This window comes from Mangifera indica, chromosome 4 (assembly GCF_011075055.1).
Source record: "Mangifera indica cultivar Alphonso chromosome 4, CATAS_Mindica_2.1, whole genome shotgun sequence".
Taxonomy (NCBI): domain Eukaryota; kingdom Viridiplantae; phylum Streptophyta; class Magnoliopsida; order Sapindales; family Anacardiaceae; genus Mangifera; species Mangifera indica.
In genome coordinates, this window is record NC_058140.1 from 21,064,338 (window position 1) to 21,081,178 (window position 16,841).

General features: G+C 35.0%; 3 protein-coding genes across 7 annotated transcripts; all 3 read left to right on the top strand.

The window, feature by feature from the left end:
- The first annotated feature begins 43 nt into the window (after window positions 1-43).
- Window positions 44-6,719, top strand: LOC123212668 (tRNA-dihydrouridine(20/20a) synthase-like). Of its 4 annotated transcripts, none has more exons than XM_044631791.1 (13): window positions 44-148; window positions 670-905; window positions 987-1,113; window positions 1,485-1,612; window positions 1,702-1,771; window positions 1,860-1,962; window positions 2,561-2,678; window positions 2,893-2,974; window positions 4,549-4,610; window positions 4,832-4,904; window positions 4,997-5,080; window positions 5,715-5,795; window positions 6,339-6,719. In XM_044631791.1, exons 2-13 carry the CDS (start codon window positions 703-705, stop codon window positions 6,501-6,503), a joined length of 1,296 nt encoding a protein of 431 aa, XP_044487726.1. In that variant the 5' UTR covers window positions 44-148; window positions 670-702; the 3' UTR covers window positions 6,504-6,719. The 4 variants fall into 4 exon arrangements, with proteins under 4 accessions (XP_044487726.1, XP_044487730.1, XP_044487728.1 ...); XM_044631795.1 differs by having other exon boundaries at window positions 49-148; window positions 767-905; XM_044631793.1 differs by having other exon boundaries at window positions 99-180.
- A 987-nt stretch (window positions 6,720-7,706) lies between these two features.
- Window positions 7,707-11,220, top strand: LOC123214224. Its single transcript, XM_044634007.1, has 3 exons — window positions 7,707-8,032; window positions 8,322-8,668; window positions 9,089-11,220. The coding sequence occupies exons 1-3, from the start codon at window positions 7,795-7,797 to the stop codon at window positions 11,009-11,011; spliced, it is 2,508 nt and encodes an 835-aa protein (XP_044489942.1). The 5' UTR covers window positions 7,707-7,794; the 3' UTR covers window positions 11,012-11,220.
- A 1,502-nt stretch (window positions 11,221-12,722) lies between these two features.
- LOC123212828 (actin-related protein 7) lies at window positions 12,723-16,297 on the top strand. Of its 2 annotated transcripts, XM_044632038.1 has the most exons (8): window positions 12,723-13,094; window positions 13,312-13,533; window positions 13,963-14,104; window positions 14,518-14,762; window positions 15,217-15,400; window positions 15,493-15,560; window positions 15,951-16,117; window positions 16,208-16,297. In XM_044632038.1, the coding sequence occupies exons 1-7, from the start codon at window positions 13,017-13,019 to the stop codon at window positions 16,101-16,103; spliced, it is 1,092 nt and encodes a 363-aa protein (XP_044487973.1). In that variant the 5' UTR covers window positions 12,723-13,016; the 3' UTR covers window positions 16,104-16,117; window positions 16,208-16,297. The 2 variants fall into 2 exon arrangements, with proteins under 2 accessions (XP_044487973.1, XP_044487972.1); XM_044632037.1 differs by having other exon boundaries at window positions 12,724-13,094; window positions 15,951-16,297.
- Window positions 16,298-16,841: the final 544 nt, after the last annotated feature.

Sequence of the window (16,841 nt, forward strand, 5' to 3'; positions counted from 1 at the left end):
TAGGGTTAATGTTGTCCCAAACTCCGGCCCAAATCTATGTAAGTAAAATTTATTGCGCCAATAAAGCTGCTTATCTTCCTCAACCTGAGCTCTGAATTGAAAGCTCCTATTTTATTTGTCAGTTCCCGCCGCGAGAATCTTCTGCCACGTAAGCCCTAATCTTCACTTGTTGGTATTCATGTACGTATGCTAAAATTCAGTACATGTAACTGTTTATATATGCGTCTGAGGCATTGTGTTTATATTTTTAATTTTAAAATTTGAATAAAACCTCATTTGTATACATTTCTGTTAATTTTGAGTTTTTTCTTTCTATTTTGTTTTTCCTTCTTATTTAGGTTTATAGATTTACGAAGGCCTGAATGATTCAGAATATAGGGGATTTTTCTTTTTCAATCTACTTTATGAATTTTTTTTTTTTATGCATATCTAAGTTATAGTTTTGACTGTGTGCTGAAAATTCAAGCATGAATGTTAGTGTGAACTTGCTATGGTTAAGTGATGAGAGTTTAGGTTGTTCTTTAGTTCTATGAACTAATTATAAGGAGAGATGTAGTGAATTGTGAATGAATGGCAAAGTGTGTTGACATTGTCGATGTCAATTGTGCATGGTAGTAGATCATTTTTTTGTGTCTACTTATGTGTGATGTAGTTTTATTGAATGAATAGGTACCTAGACGAGAAGGCTATGTGATTTGACAGATGGTGAAGTTTGCGGGATATTCTTTGATTACTTCATTTACCCCATTTCGTTCTGTTATTTTAGAAAAAAATTGCAGATTGGCAGTAAATTTATGTTACAAGAATCTAAATTATTCAAGGAGCCTATCTACTCATACTAATAAAGATATACTACATGCGAAAGCTGATATGGTTGCCAGTCACTATCTTCCTCCTTGGTTTAGGTGGGTATCTACATATCCTATCTGCTTGGTGAGTAATTTGATCCTATAAACCTGAATTGGTTGTGATTCGTTGATTTCTAGTGTTGCTCCGATGATGGACTGGACAGATCATCATTATCGGACTCTTGCTCGTCTCATTTCAAAACATGCATGGCTCTACACAGAGATGCTTGCAGCTGAAACAATTGTCTATCAAAAGGGAAATCTGGTGAGTTTATGAAAGATCTTTCTTTTGAAGGAGCTAAAGAAGAATCAGCAACATTATAATTTATTTTTCATTTACTTGTTAGTTGTATAGGCTTTTTGATACATGAACCTGAGAGCTAGGGACTATTTCATAACTATCAAGGCTGAAGTGTAAGAAACCGTGAAATAATTTTTACTTCTTTCTAAAACTTAGTCTGCTCCCATTCATAATTATTGACTTGAGCATACTCTCAGACAAGTTCAAGTTTTTTCCTTTAATTCATGTCTTCTTCATCAGCAAATGGTTTTGTTGTTAGTTTAATGAACTATTTTGCTGATTTTATTGTCCTTACTGCTGATATCTAATTTTTTTTTTTTGTTTCTGCTGCACAGGACAGATTTTTGGCATTTTCTCCGGAACAACACCCTATTGTTCTGCAAATTGGTGGGAGTAATTTGGAGAACATAGCAAAAGCAACTGAACTTTCTAATGAATATGGCTATGATGAGATAAATTTCAAGTTTGTATTATTTGTTAAACCTTTTCTTCTGGCTTCCTGTTCTTCATTTTTGTCACTGAACTGAGGCTTTAAATTTTCCTGCTTGCCAGTTGTGGCTGCCCTAGTCCAAGAGTAGCTGGGCATGGGTGTTTTGGTGCTCGCCTTATGCTTGATCCAAAGGTTTGGTCACTGACATGTTCAAGCAGATATATAATGTTTTCTTTTGTGAAATTCCTCTTATATGATCATTTGGTGTTTATAAGGAAAGTTTGTTGGTGAGGCTATGTCAGTAATTGCTGCCAATACAAATGTTCCTGTTAGTGTTAAATGTCGAATTGGTGTTGATGATCACGATTCATATAATGAGCTTTGTAAGTCCTTTCGCCAATTTATTGTCTCATCTAGTTTTTTGTCTAAGAACTCTACATCTTTTTAGAATAATAAGCTTATAAATGGAACAACTTGATATTAAGAAACCCCAACGGAAAAATATTCACAGTCCTTAATTCTGCACAACTTTTTCATTGGATATTTCTAATGGCTTCCTGCTAAACTAGAAAAGTTGTTGGTTTAAGGTTCTGATTGCAAAGAGGATAGATCAGAATTGTACAACAATCACTTTCCTGTATTTTGCTTTCTTTAAAAAAAAATAAAAAAAAATTATATCATGATCCACTATTTATGCTGTCATGGGGTCAGGTGAGGCTCTAAGTGATGCTATTTTGTTGTTTTTATGGTTACCTTGGAATTACCATATATGTTACATGACACATTTTTAATGCATAATTTGTTTTTTTAACTAAAACCTTCTTAGGAGTAGCTAATTTGTAATCTCAATTTGACTTGTTTATTGGTCTTGGGAAGGAATATGCCTAGCATTGTTTCAAGTACTGATTGCTTGTTTTTTTCCCATCTTTATTCTTAAGGTGGAATGAGTATACCTTAACTCTCTCTTGCCTCTCTTTTCAGGTGATTTTATCTATAAGGTTTCTTCTCTATCCCCAACAAAACATTTCATTATACATTCACGGAAGGCATTGCTCAATGGTCTTAGCCCAGCTGAAAATCGAACAATTCCTCCCCTAAAGTATGTGCATCACTACCTTACTGTTTATTATATTTTTTGTTCAATTTATTTCAGATTTTTTATTTGTGTACTAGTTTGCGCTAGCACAATAAGATGAGTTTGACAAAGGTTCACCTCCTCTTACCGTGCTAGTTTAAAATAATTTCAATTCCTGATAGATCAGTGTAGACATGTTTTTATTTGTGTAATATTAACGATATTTTTCTTGGTGTAGATATGAGTACTACTATGCGCTCTTGCGAGATTTTCCAGACTTGACTTTTACACTAAATGGAGGCATCAATACAGTTGATGAGGTGAACCTTTGTCAAACTCACTCTTCGTTTGAGCTATGAGTCCAAAGAATGATCAAGAGAATGTTAGTCCTGAGTTCACTAATCTCTGAAGTTATAGAATTGAGAATTTTGATATGTTCTGCCATTTTCTATGATTAAGGGCTTTGATTTGTTATGAGTAAGTTTAATGCCCGCACTTCTATAATGATAAGTAATGAAGTGAACTTGCTTTGTATTTTCATGTAAGGAGGGAAAATATGTCTTCTTTTGGAGTTTTATAAATTAGGAGGTAATGTTTGTAATAAATAAAAGGATTAGAAAAAAAAAAAAAAACTTATAAAGAAGAACGCTAATAAAAGAATTAGACTTGTAAGGAATAGTGCTTAGTAAAATGCTGTGTAGAAATAATCTTGATGGTCATCCATGTGAGGTAAGAGAGTGAGGTTGCTTTGAAATGTTTTAATCTGAATAGGTTATCTGTAATAAAAGATGAAGAATGGAGGGTGAAATCTGATGTAATCTTACAGGATTAAGCTTATTTTGTAAAAATATATAAAGTGTATTGGGAGTAAGATTAAATTGGTCAACATAACGCACAATAAATTTAGACTTGCATTTGATTGTGATGGGACTCAAAGAGATGATTTTTCTTAATGCATTATATTCGAGTTTCGGTTGCATCAAAATCAAGTGTATATATTAATAAGAGTGATTTTAGCATCCTAAGAGCTTTAAGTGAAAGATTGAGAGCAAAAAAGGAGGAAAGGATGAAAAGAAAAGAGAAAAAAGGTATTCAATATTTTTGCAAATTATTTATTATACCAGCATCCAAAAATTTCCTTACTTTTTCTCTTTAATCTCCTTCCCTCCTCTCTCTTTGCTTCCCACTCTTGGCCTTTCATTTAAGCTATTTAAGACGCTGAGAATCACTCTCATAATACCGCTTATTTTGGGTGCCACTAAAACTTGCATTTAATGCAGTGAAAGTCATTTCTTTGTCACCTGTCATGTGCCAATAGGCCTTGATGTATATTGTGTGAGCAAATTTTATTCATCTTCCAAAACAATTTAATATTGTTGCATAATGGTTTTTAATCTTTTGAGATTATTTAAGTATTTCCCTCATTTTTTTTCATCTTTTTATTACAAAACAGTCTATTTAGATTTTAACATTTAAAATAGAATCCAACTTTCTCATACCACATGGGTGATATCATCTTCCTATGACGAAATCATGCATTTCAATAGTATCAATATTATTTTCTATGTAGCATCTTTGACTTACTCTATTCTTTACTAGTGTTATTGTTTTATAATCCTTTCAAAAACTCCCCCTTTTAAAAAAACAAAATCTATTTAGTTTAAAACATTCCTCGAGGAGGTTCTTTTCACTCGTCACATAAAAATATAAAACAAATTCCCTTCATTCATCATCTATAAAAGCTTTTACATTTTAGTAAGTTATTGGATTCTTGATTGTTGATTGTTATTCCTTTTTGGTATGGTGTAATTTTGATTTGTTTTTTCATTTAATTTATGGAATTCCTGTCATGATTCTACACTCACCCACTAATTATGTAGATTTCAAGTTACAGGTAAATGCTGCACGAAGGGAAGGTGCACATTGTGTAATGGTTGGACGGGCTGCATATAATAAGTACGTCAACGTAAACTTTAAACTCTGGCCTTTTTCATTATTTTCCTTTCTGTGTCAAATTAGAGAGGATAAGAACATGGTTTTCCACCTGAAAACATGATTTACTATCTTCTCTTTAATGCTTTTCTCCTGGGAGGTCATGTTTTAACATATTTATGAAGTCATTTTTGTCTTCATATTTGTTTAAACTTATGCTGAAAATTATTTAATAAATTTTGCAGTCCTTGGTATACTTTGGGGCATGTTGATACTGCAATTTATGGTGCACCAAGCAGTGGTCTGACACGACGTCAGGTTCAATGCTAGACTTGCCTTTTTAATGGATGCATCTGCTTAATCTCTGTTGACTATTGACCTTATCTTGTGGTTTTGCTTTCACTGTTTAGGTCCTTGAACAGTATCAGGTCTATGGGGATTCTATCCTTGGAACATACGGTAATAATAGACCCAATGTCCGGGATGTGATGAAGGTGAGATATAACTAGCAGCTTGACTGGATTTCCAGGTTTTCATTTTGTCACATTACATTAAATTTCTTTATAACGGTAAGCTACTCCCTAATATTGTATCTGGCCTTACACCTAGTGTGAGAGATGACTTACAAAACAGTACTTTTATATGCGGGCTGTGGTCACTACTGTTGGTTTAAATTTGCAGGTTGCATTAATTTATGTGCCCTTTTTGTATTGAACCTAACCTGATAGTCATTCGTCTCTAAATGTGGCAATATGTTGTCCTTATCTCCATGCCTATGAGAATTTGGATATAAAGTTAGTCTAACCAACCCTAAACTTGATCTGAGCATGCCTTGCCATATTATAAACTTTTTACCTGTTGTAGTGGTTAGCTTCATTATTCTCCTTAGATTTTGGTTTAGTAGTCAACACAAGGAATACCAAGCCCATAGATGAGAAGCCACTTAAACTGGGCTCTTTTTAGCTGCTTGTCAATTGGTGTCTGTTAACTTAAGAGGTCCAGCTTTGAGAACAGTTCTTACCAATATTTTCTTTATCTCTTTCTTCCTTTTCTTCTCAATTTTGTAGTGTTTATTCAATTTTTTCTTTATGCTCACTCCATAACAACCTTTTACATGATATGCTGCAGCCTTTACTCAACCTTTTTTGGTCAGAGCCTGGAAATGGTCTGTGGAAGCGAAAAGCTGATGCTGCTTTCTTGAAGTGCACTGTATGTCACGTAGCTTAGCTCAGCTCAATAATAGATGAATAGGTTCTCATTGACCAAAATGAAGTATCTAGGTGGCTTGACCGCCGAGGAAATTACTAAAATGAAGGATCTATTTGATTTTGGCCTCTCCATCTCAGTTAGTCCCAATTTTATGTAGAATTTATGGATTTCAAGACATTATGCCATGTCCATTAACCTTATCAGGTTTATATTTGATTCATCATTCTAAATCCACATATATTGCACTATTCCCATATAGTCTGTATGCTATGCATTAATTTTTTTAAAGTTACTTTCTCCTTGTTGAACTAAACATGAAATCAAATGAATCTATGAATATCATAGTTGGACGTATTGCATGAAAATTGGAAGTTAAAATTAACTGGTAAAAGCAACCAGGTGTTGGCAGCCTATAAGATATCTGCTGGCTTAAATTTTCTGAAGCTCTTTATTTGTGCTATTTCCATTTTAATCTCCCCTTCACACTTGCATTTTTTACTTCATACAATTGTGATATTTTTCATGTGGTTTTTAATGTTGCAGACAGTCCAATCCTTCCTTGAAGAAACCATTGTAGCAATTCCAGACACTGTCTTAGATTCACCTATTGAAGATGCACCAGCTGGTCGTAAAGATCTTTTTGCTGATGTTAACAATCTGTTGCCTCCTCCATATGAAACAAGAGAAGAAGAGGTACTATATGCTTAGTTCCTATAGTATTCCATACAAGGAAAGGAAACAAGTGATATTAATGTATTCATTTCAATTTTTGGATACGGGCCTTATTGGTCACTTATCATAGCAAATATTTAACATATACAATAGCAAATAGTGCCCTATTCTTTCATTACCATTAATTCTGTGATAGAGACATTTCGATGATTTTAGTGTTATATTACTACAGAGTGTAAAACATTTATGTGATATCACTGTCTTACTGATCTGGCTGATCTATTAATTTTATAGTGTACAAGATACTTGCGACTTTAATTCTATGCCTAGTTCATACAAAGGTTCTTATTTTATGACTATTCACAGCTTGTGGAATCAAAAATCTTGTATAAGTTTGTCAGTTGAACATTTGATCGATTTTCTTCAGATCTTGTGCATAGCTTTAGTTCTTTATTCTTAAGCAGCTATATAAATCTGCTTTTTCATTTTATTTTTCGGATGGAGCTGATCTTTATTGTGTGGCCCGGGTTCTGTGAATGAATTAAGCTTTTCAGTGACACAGCCTCAGACCATTGATCCTAAAATGCCGTGTTCCAACCTGGACAATGCAAATTATGTGGCAATATTTGATTGGTCCTGGCTTATCTTGAAATCAGATAGTGGATGCACCTCCAACACTCTTTCTTCTCCTTGTATTCTTCTGTTCTTTTAGCCAACCTGAACCATAAAGTAATCAAGCCAACTACAGAATCCACAATACGAGGAAGCAGCACAACATTTGCAGAAATGGCATCAATGGCCGTGATGATCTTCTTCCTTGGCATCATTATATACTTTTTAAAGATATAATACTTTTTAGTCATATGATATTAATGTGATTATTTGACTGCTCTAACCCAAATAATTGAATTGTTTATTTGTTTTAGGTGTAGTGTTATTTGTATAAAAAATGTTATATAATTATATAATTGATTAATTAAAAATTAAAAATTAAAAATATTTAATTATATAATAATATATATTATTTATGTATAAAAATTATATATATAGTATTTTGGTGGTTTTAGCTTCAAACTCAAGCTCAAGCTGGATTTGACATTCAGTTTCGGTCTGGGTTTTAAAGTAGTGGTATATAAACTGTAAATATATATTGAAAGAAATGCATGGACAATGCTAACCAATAATGAAGCGACACATATCATCACAATGCCAAATTTCCCCTTAAAGAAGCTACATATTGACCATTTTACCCACACACTTCCCTCTTCAAAACGGCCGTTCGTTTCACCAAATCTCGACAGCAAAGGATAGCCTAAACGAGAAAATAATGGAAGGAGAAACTGAGCAAAACGACAACACTACCAGCCGAAACGACACTTCATGGAGCGCTACAACGAACTGGACCATCGCCGATGGCTCTCTCGTAAATTCAATCACTTTCGAGTCCACTTTGTCTCCGACCACTGACGACAACGGAAATCGAAACTCCGCCGAAAATTCGACTCCTCAATCTCCTCTTGTTCTGTGCCCTCCCTCAACTGATCAAACGCCCTGCGAGATCAGTAGTGAGTTCTAAAGATTCTTTATTTTTCAATAAAAATGAATTTCATTAAATTAGCTATTTTATTTATTTGACGCGAAATCTGAATCTTTTTACTTTTACTCGATTTATGATTTTTTTTTCTGGTTTAATTTTGCATTATATTTGCTTTTATGAGATTAAGTAGGTAGAAGAACAATCGTATGATTTTGAATATTTAAAATAATGATTTTGCCATGGCAATTTTGTGAAAAATTACATTTTGAATTGCGCTTGAATTGTAAGTTATAGATGATGAAAAACCTTTGCTGCAGTTAATTTTGCTCGAAAAGTTGAGGTGCAGCAGGTTTATGTACGGAGTACGGCTCGAGTGTATGAGATATATTATGCTTCCGATCTCAAGAGTAGCAATGACTATCTTTGTACTGTTCACTGTGGTGTTGCCACTAGAGATGAAGAAGTGCTTCACACCCCTGATATTGGAGAAGTTACTTTGATGAATCAGAAAGGAGATTGTAAAGGATCGGATGAAAAGAAACCCAAAAGGGAGAGTAGTTTGAGCACCAACGAGGATGGCTGGGTTGAAGTGAAAGCTTTTGATTCTCCTCGACTTGACAATGGAAATTCGAATTCTGGTACAAAGACAGAAGGGAGCATGATGGTAACAAGCTCATTCTCCTGTAGATTTATCTGAGCATAGGTTGTTCTGTGTGTTTCATAACATTTTGCTGTTTTCATTTCCATCCGTTAGTTGTTTATCCCTGTAGTTTCAGGTCTCTTTTTGGATAATTTTAGGAGCCCATTGTTACGAGAGACACTGGATGTTTATGTGTGTTTGTTTGGGCATTTGGGGTGACAGGTGTCAGGCAATGGCCCTTTATTCCATATTACATTGGTGGATAACTCAGGGCCAGAAATGGAATGCCTTTTAATCTTGATTGTTGTTTCCCTTGGCCCGACATGTATACCTTAGATACAATGTTATTACCGATAGCCCTTTGTAGTCTAAGTATTCTCCATATACTACAGACAAAGTTGTTCTTTCTTTGTGTATTGTGTTTTTAATTGAAGAATTTTTCAGGATTTTTATGAGGCTACGGCACAAATCACTGATGCAGACCCCTGCATGTCCATTACACTCAGGCTGCTGTCACTTCAGAATAAAGGATGTGTATTTGTTGATGAGATCTATATGTTTGGTGATCCTGTTGAGCCAGCTGAATCAGAAAATGTAACAAGTCGGACTGAAACTGATGGCAGTTCTCTGATGGCCATGTTTGTGCCTACCCTTTTGCAGTTATCTGAAGCGAGAAGTGTCCGTCGAATACAAGATGATCATATTTTAGATGCCAAGGAAAGGGAGATGAAAGAATTTAGCTCACAAACTCCTTATTTAACCAATTCTGCAAACAAAATTCATTGGGAAGAAAATTCTGGTTTAGCTGATAAGCAGAAAGTAAAGTTGCAGGAAACAGTTGGTTCTGTGGCAATAGCATCCCAGGTTGAGAAACTTGGGATACCTTCACAAGTTTCAGATGGAGAAAGGAAGCTTGACTTACCATGCAGTCATAATGAAAAAGTTCTGGACCATCTTGTTTCTCGAGTGAGCAGAATAGAAGATCTCCTTTTGAGGTTTGAAGAACGTATGCTGAAACCCTTAAATAGCATTGAAGCAAGGCTCCAGCATGTAGAACAGCAGCTTGAAGAACTCAACAAGAAGCCACAGAATTCTGACTTGCAGTGTTGTACAAGAATTTATGCTCCAGAGTTTTCTTGCCACGAGTTAGATGATTTCTTTGATAGCAATGAAAATAATATGCCCACTTCAGATGAGATGGGTTCTCCTTTATGTATCCCACCTGAGGATGGAGTGGATTTGGCAAATGCTAGTCACTCCCTCTCAAGTCTTGTTGTCACTGCTCCTGAGTTTTCACATGCTGATGAGGAAGAAGAAGATGAATTGGAGGCAGTGGCAGATTCTTCAAAAGAGGAACCAAAGCGTGCTTTGTCAATCGATGATGCTTTAGCATCTGCACTTGCAGGACTGATGTCTTCAACATCAGCTGAACGTCAGAAATATACTCAAGCTCTTGCTATAAAAGCTCCTGATTTTTCTTTTGAGGAAGATAGCAACAGTGGTAAAAGGGCTATGCAAGAAACTAAAGATGGAATAGCCACTGATCCTCCATTCAACCACACTGTAACTGATGAGACAGAATGCATAATTTCAGCATCAACTTCTTCAAATATTCACTTCTTAGAGAGTAAATTGAAGAAAATTAAATCTTTCAACGATCACTACTTGGAGAATACTGGGGAGGGGGTTGACGAGAAATTCTGGTTCAATGAGGAAGGAAAAGATTCACAGGCCAGTGATATCCAGGATGCAATTGCTTCAGATGGGCAGGTGGTAACAGAGACCAATTTGCATAAGATAACAGAGGACATAGAAGGTTTAGAAGCTAGCAACAGATTCAGCAACATTTCTGCTCTTGGTTATTGTGAGGCTGTGGACCAATTTCTTGACAATCAGATTGATGGTGGCTCAGATTTGATCCAGGAAATAACTTTTGCAAACTTTGAATTTAGCACTACCGCAGAAGTCAAGGATGAAGATTGTGAGAAAGTGATTCTGCAGGACATTTTTTATTTTCCAAGTGCTTCCTCCATTGTGGATTTTGAAATACCAATCTTGGATGTTAACTTTGTTTCTCAGGACATTTCCCCTAGTGCATCTCTCCTTGAGGCCCTTTTGGCGGACTTACCAGATTCAAATGATGAGGTTCCTTGTGCTACCGAACAGGATGATGTTTCTCAAGTTGGCGAGCAATGTGACTTGATTTCAGTAGATGATTACAAATCAATAATTCCAACAAATGCAAACTATTTCTCTGTGGATGTCGACTACTGCAGTTTAGGAGAGATACCGTTAACTGTTGAGGATGAAGGATTGCAGGAATATTATACAAGCAACGGAGGAGAGTGTGAGGTGGGACTCATATAAATCGATTCTTGTTGTTTATAACTGATATGGTCATATGTGTGCTTGTACCTGGGTTCAAAAGCTGTGGAAACTGGCATACCTAACTGCAAATGTTAGGTTGTACATAAATAATCCGGTTTAGACTTAGCAAAGCTTTGTGTTCATTGAAAGTAGATTTGTCACTGACCTTTTTTTTTTAATTATTGAATAATATACTTCATACACTGGCAGTTAGGTACTAATGAAAACAAATTGGTTGACGTGTTATTATGTGAATAAGTGATTTTAAATTAAAAATATAATAAATAATTAGGTCACTTAATTAATATGTCAATTTGATTTTACCGGTTGGTATTGCATATTATATATGTAGAATTAATTATTTTTTGGGTTAATGCACAAACGTATTACCTGTTTAGAAGTTCATATTCTGTGTTATTACAAAGTCGTACCCAAGTACTGAACATCGAATTGAAGGGTAAAGAAAGTTATCGTCCCTCCCTTAGCAAATGAGCCAGAATTCAACCAAAAAACTAAAAACAAGCAAAATACAATGAAGCACAAGGGTAAAGAAAGTTATCGTCCTTCCAGCTTGTGCAGTGGATCATTGGGTTCATTAGAGATGGATTAGAGTAGGGCTGGATTCGAGCCGAGCCAGCTCGAGCTCGAGCTCGGCTCGGCTCGGCTCGGTTCGAGCCCGAAACGAGCTGGGCTCAGCTCGGCTCGATCGAGCTCGAGCCGAGCCCGAGCTGGCTCGGGATATTTTTTTTAAAATTTTTTTATACAAAACGGCGTTGTTTTGATTCATATATATATACAAAACGGTGTCGTTTTGATATAAAAAACGAGCCGAGCCGAACCGAACTGAAAACTAGCCAAACTCGAGCCGAGCCGAATTCGGCTCGAGTCGAGCTCGAGCCGAACTCGAGCTGGCCCTCAAAAAGCCGAGCCGAGCCCGAGCTCGGCTCGGCTCGAATCCAGCCCTAGATTAGAGTCTAGTATGAATATCCTTTAGGTTGAGTTTGATTCGAATAAAATATATTTTGATTCAAATTATATTTGAGTTTATTGAATTAAAGTTAATAATAGCTCGAATTTGGTTTGGTGCTTAAGTTCGAAGTTCGAAGTTTGGTTCGAGTTCATAGTTTGAATTTGTGTCTTAGATTTATAGATTTATGACTTGAGTTATATGAGTCGAATTAAGATGTAATACAAACTTAAACTGATTTGAGCTATCACTTATCTCATAAGTTAGATTGAGTCAAATTTTCTCTAGCTTGGTTTGACTTTGTATTAGAAATTAGCCAACCCTCTTGGCTCAAGTTTGACTCAATTTTCGACCTAAATGAATTTAAATCGAGCCTAACTAATTCAAACAAACTTTTGAGACTAAATTAATTTGATTCGAGTCTAACTCTAAGGTTCATCATTGGGAGAGGTCTACATATGCACAATAGCTATTTTGAGATTCAAGTTATCCTTCGTTCATTATTTAATATAAAAAAATAGATTCATTTTTATAAATGAGTCAAATTTAAATTAGTTCAAATTGAATTTAAATTTAAATTATTTTCTAACCAAGTTTAACTCTTAACTCTTAATTTTGAATGATCTCTTTTGCATTTGAGCTATCTCAAATTAGGTTTTATTTTGATGGAATCTATCCCTACAAATTATGAAAAAAAACAAAGAAGGAATTTATCCCTAATCTAGACATTATCAACAAAGATATTCAATAATTTTCATGTTTTTGCAAAATATTATTATTACTACGGTTTTATAAAGAATAATTTAAACTCAATTTGATAATAATTTTCCTCACAAATACCTAGATTTTTTTGCATGTTTCATTTCAAATTCTCCTGCCTGAGCCCGCTAACAAAAGGGGAAAGGGGACCATACACAATACAGATTCAACTTCACAAATAAACTTTTTAAAACCCTTAAAATCAAAATTAGGGTTTTAAACTACACTTTATAAATTTCAATTTTAGGGTTTCGGGTCCAATTTTTGAGCAAATTGCAAATGGAGGCTGCAGTTGTTGATGCTGGCTCGAAGTTTCTCAAAGCTGGACCTGCTATTCCAGATCAAGCTCCTTCAATGGTAATTAATTTAATAAATTTATGCCCTCTTTTTGGTGGCTGAGAAAATACTGAAATGAAGAAGATTTTTTTCCTTGGCTTTCGTAAGGAAATTTGCTGGCTTTCTGGTTTGAAATGTGATAACGTAACGAAATAAAGAAGAAAGCCTTGATTTTTATTTTTAAAAAATAATTGTTGTTTTTATGGTTTTGTTTTAAATTTATTTGAAATGTTGTCAGATAATTCCGACTCAAATGAAGCGCATGCTTGAAGATGGGTCTGCTGGTGATAATAATAATTCTTTAGCAGAAGATGTAACTGTGGATCCTATTGTGAGAGGTTTTGTCAGAGATTGGGATGCCGTGGAGGATTTGTTGAACCATGTTCTCTACACTGGTCTTGGATGGGAAGTGGGCAATGAAGGACAAATTTTATTCACTGATCCACTTTGTACTCCCAAGGTTAACTTAATCAAACTTTACTTTTCATCCTTGCTTTGATTTTCCCTTGTGTATTCCTTCAGCTTTTTCTATTTTTATGCATAATTGCAATACTTTTGTTCGAGAGTTTCACGTTTGTTTTCAATTCTCATGAAAAACATAAAGAACTTAGTAAAGAGAGGGTCTTTATCTCTTTCTGCAGTGTCAGTTTCAGTTCGGTTGAGTGTAAGCGTGTGGGTAAATTTAATCTTTTAAAGTAATGTTCTTGTGAAAGCTTTTTCGGCTGCAACTGACTTTAGTGGGTGCATGTGTGTATCCCCTTTTGCTTGAATATTGCTGTACTCAACTGTAGGATATTTCATTAAGTTAACTGTAATTTGGTTAATGGTGGTGCGAATTTAATTGGCTTTCATATTTCTCTGATACAAGTTAATAAATTAAATTTTCCAGGCTGTAAGAGAACAACTAGTGCAGCTAATGTTTGAAACATTCAATATCACGGGGTTTTATGCTTCAGAGCAGGCAGTACTTTCCCTTTATGCTGTTGGACGTATCTCTGGATGCACTGTTGACATTGGCCATGGCAAAATTGGTGTGTATATCTACTTGTTATAGCTATGAGATTATTGTTTGTGTCTGTGTTTGACAGTGTCTACATGCACACATGCTTGACATTTTAATGTTATTAACTGTTTGTATATGATAGCATACAGCTTGTTTATACCAATTTGCGAAAGCATAGAGGTCTAATTACTGGATTTTTTTTTTCTGGACTAGTGATTTATTAGCCTTAGCAATGTCAGAATCTGTGTAAGTTATCGGTGTTGATTTACTTTATCTGATTCAGATACTTTAACACTTAAGTTGAAAAAGTTGTCTCCCTTTGTGATGTAACTGATGGGTCGATTCGTAGATGAGATTGATAACTTATTATCTATATTCACTGTTGCTAAATGATTTATTTGATTTCTTAGTGACGTATAAAACCTTTCCCTTTACCACCAGATATTGCTCCAGTAATTGAAGGTGCAGTTCAGCACATTTCCTCCAGAAGATTTGAGTTTGGAGGTGCTGATTTGACAAAGTTACTTGCTCAAGAACTAGGTAAATCTAATCCTTTGGTGAACCTCAGCATCTCTGATATTGAAAAATTGAAAGAGCAATATTCTTGCTGCGCTGAAGATGAACTTACTTATGAGAAAATCAAGCAATCATGTGAGATAGAGCAGCATACTCTACCTGATGGACAGGTTTTAAATTTTGTGTTTTCTTAATTTGCCAAATTTGAGTTGTAACTTAATCATATCTTGCTTAGATGCTTATGCTAAGTGTTAAAAAACTTCCGACTTGCTAAAGAATTTATTGGCCTGACTCAAAGTTGTTTCTTATCCTTTGGCCTGACTCAGTTCTTCATAAAGTTGTGGTAAATACCTTTCTCATGAGAGAAAAAAAAAAGATGTGGTGAATAACCTTGAATGAACTCATATGCTAGTGAGAAATGATTATTACATTCTAATGGAGGACAATCGGGAATTAGGGATGTAGTATAGAAAATGTGTTGATTCCATTCCTTAGGTCCATAGTGTATGTATGCAACCCAACAGTTCCAATTGAGCGTGCTATATGCTATAGTGAGTGGTTTTCTTTTTGGATCTTCAAATGTTTTAGATGTCTGACTGTTACACTTATCAAATGTAATTTCAGGTTATAAGAATCGGAAGAGAAAGATATACTGTTGGTGAGGCTCTATTCCAACCATCTATATTGGGTTTAGAGGCCCATGGAATTGTTGAGCAGCTTGTTCGTAGTATTTCAACAGTTTCTTCTGAGAATCATCGGCAGTTGCTGGAAAACACTGTTCTATGTGGAGGCACTACTTCTATGACAGGTGACATTTACTGTTAGATGAACCAAAGTCTCCAAATTTCATGGATCCCTGGCTGCAAAGAATAACAGGCTATATTTTGTTGCCTACTACAGGTTTTGAAGATAGGTTCCAAAAAGAATCTGGTTTGTGTTCATCAGCTATTCGACCTACACTAGTGAAGGTAATCCACTTTTTCACCAGCTGTATGAACCCTGGTCTAATTCTCTCCAAAATGTTAGCCTTACTGCTTTGTTTTACTGGAGCCGACTCCAGAAGTGGTATTTATTTTGCATGGCAATATAGTTTACGGTTTTCTGGGATCTGGTAAGCCCAATGGTCAGTAGCTCTTTTCTATGAGTTGCTATTCATCCCGTAAATCATCTATAAGCAAGTTTCCACTTAATCTGATATGACGGTACTAACATATCAAGAAGAAGAAGCAATCAAGATGAATTTTAGCCTGATTTCTCTTGAAATTATACTTGAGCAAATCTATTTTAACATGATTTACATATTTATTGAATATTGTTCTTCATGATTGCTATAAGTTCTGGTTTTTGGTTCATTACAGCCACCAGAATATATGCCAGAGAATTTGACACTGTATTCAGCCTGGATTGGAGGCGCAATACTTGCTAAAGTTGTGTTCCCTCAAAATCAGCATGTAACTAAGGCAGACTACGATGAAACGGGACCTTCTGTTGTTCACCGGAAATGCTTTTGATGATTCTGATTTGAGTGAGTTCTTAATGTTTTTGATAGTGTCTAGTTGTATTATTGTTGATGCTATTCTGGTGGAGAACTGTAACTTAATAACTCTCACTGCAGAAAGAAGGATATGCACTGATTGAGCTGTGTCATTGTATGATTGGCGATTTGTCTCTTTGCACGCAGAATGAATCGAAGCATTCCATCAAATATTTTGTTGTATAAATAACACTCAAATTTAGTGGTGGATACAATCTAAGCCAAACCTGAATACCTTTTAGCTTAAGATCAGTGAAAATGAAAAATGGGACAACTTGAGTTTGTTAGGCTAAACTTAAGGCTAGTTCAAGTTTGGTTTGTCCTTAAGTCTGAAGTTTGACTTAAGTTTATTATTTAAATTTATGGTTTGGATTTATAACTCATTTACAAAATGATGTAGTTTTATCTAAGTTGATACAAGCTGAATTGAGTTGTTATCTGACTCAGTTCATGATTTGACATAATTTAAATTGAGTCATCGTTTGATCGCGAGTTGAGTTAGGCTAATTCTTTTGGTCCAAGGTTAGTTTGAGTTTAATTTAAATGAATTCAAAACAAGTTGAGTTAATTCGGTTCAAATTTAACTCTATACAAATTATGGTTATAAGTTAATTGTATTCACTAATCTACTAACAATATTGGACACAAGGGCATGAAGCACAACCAAGGCGGATGACTTTATATTTTTGGCTAAGCCTTTTTAGTGGAATCTGAC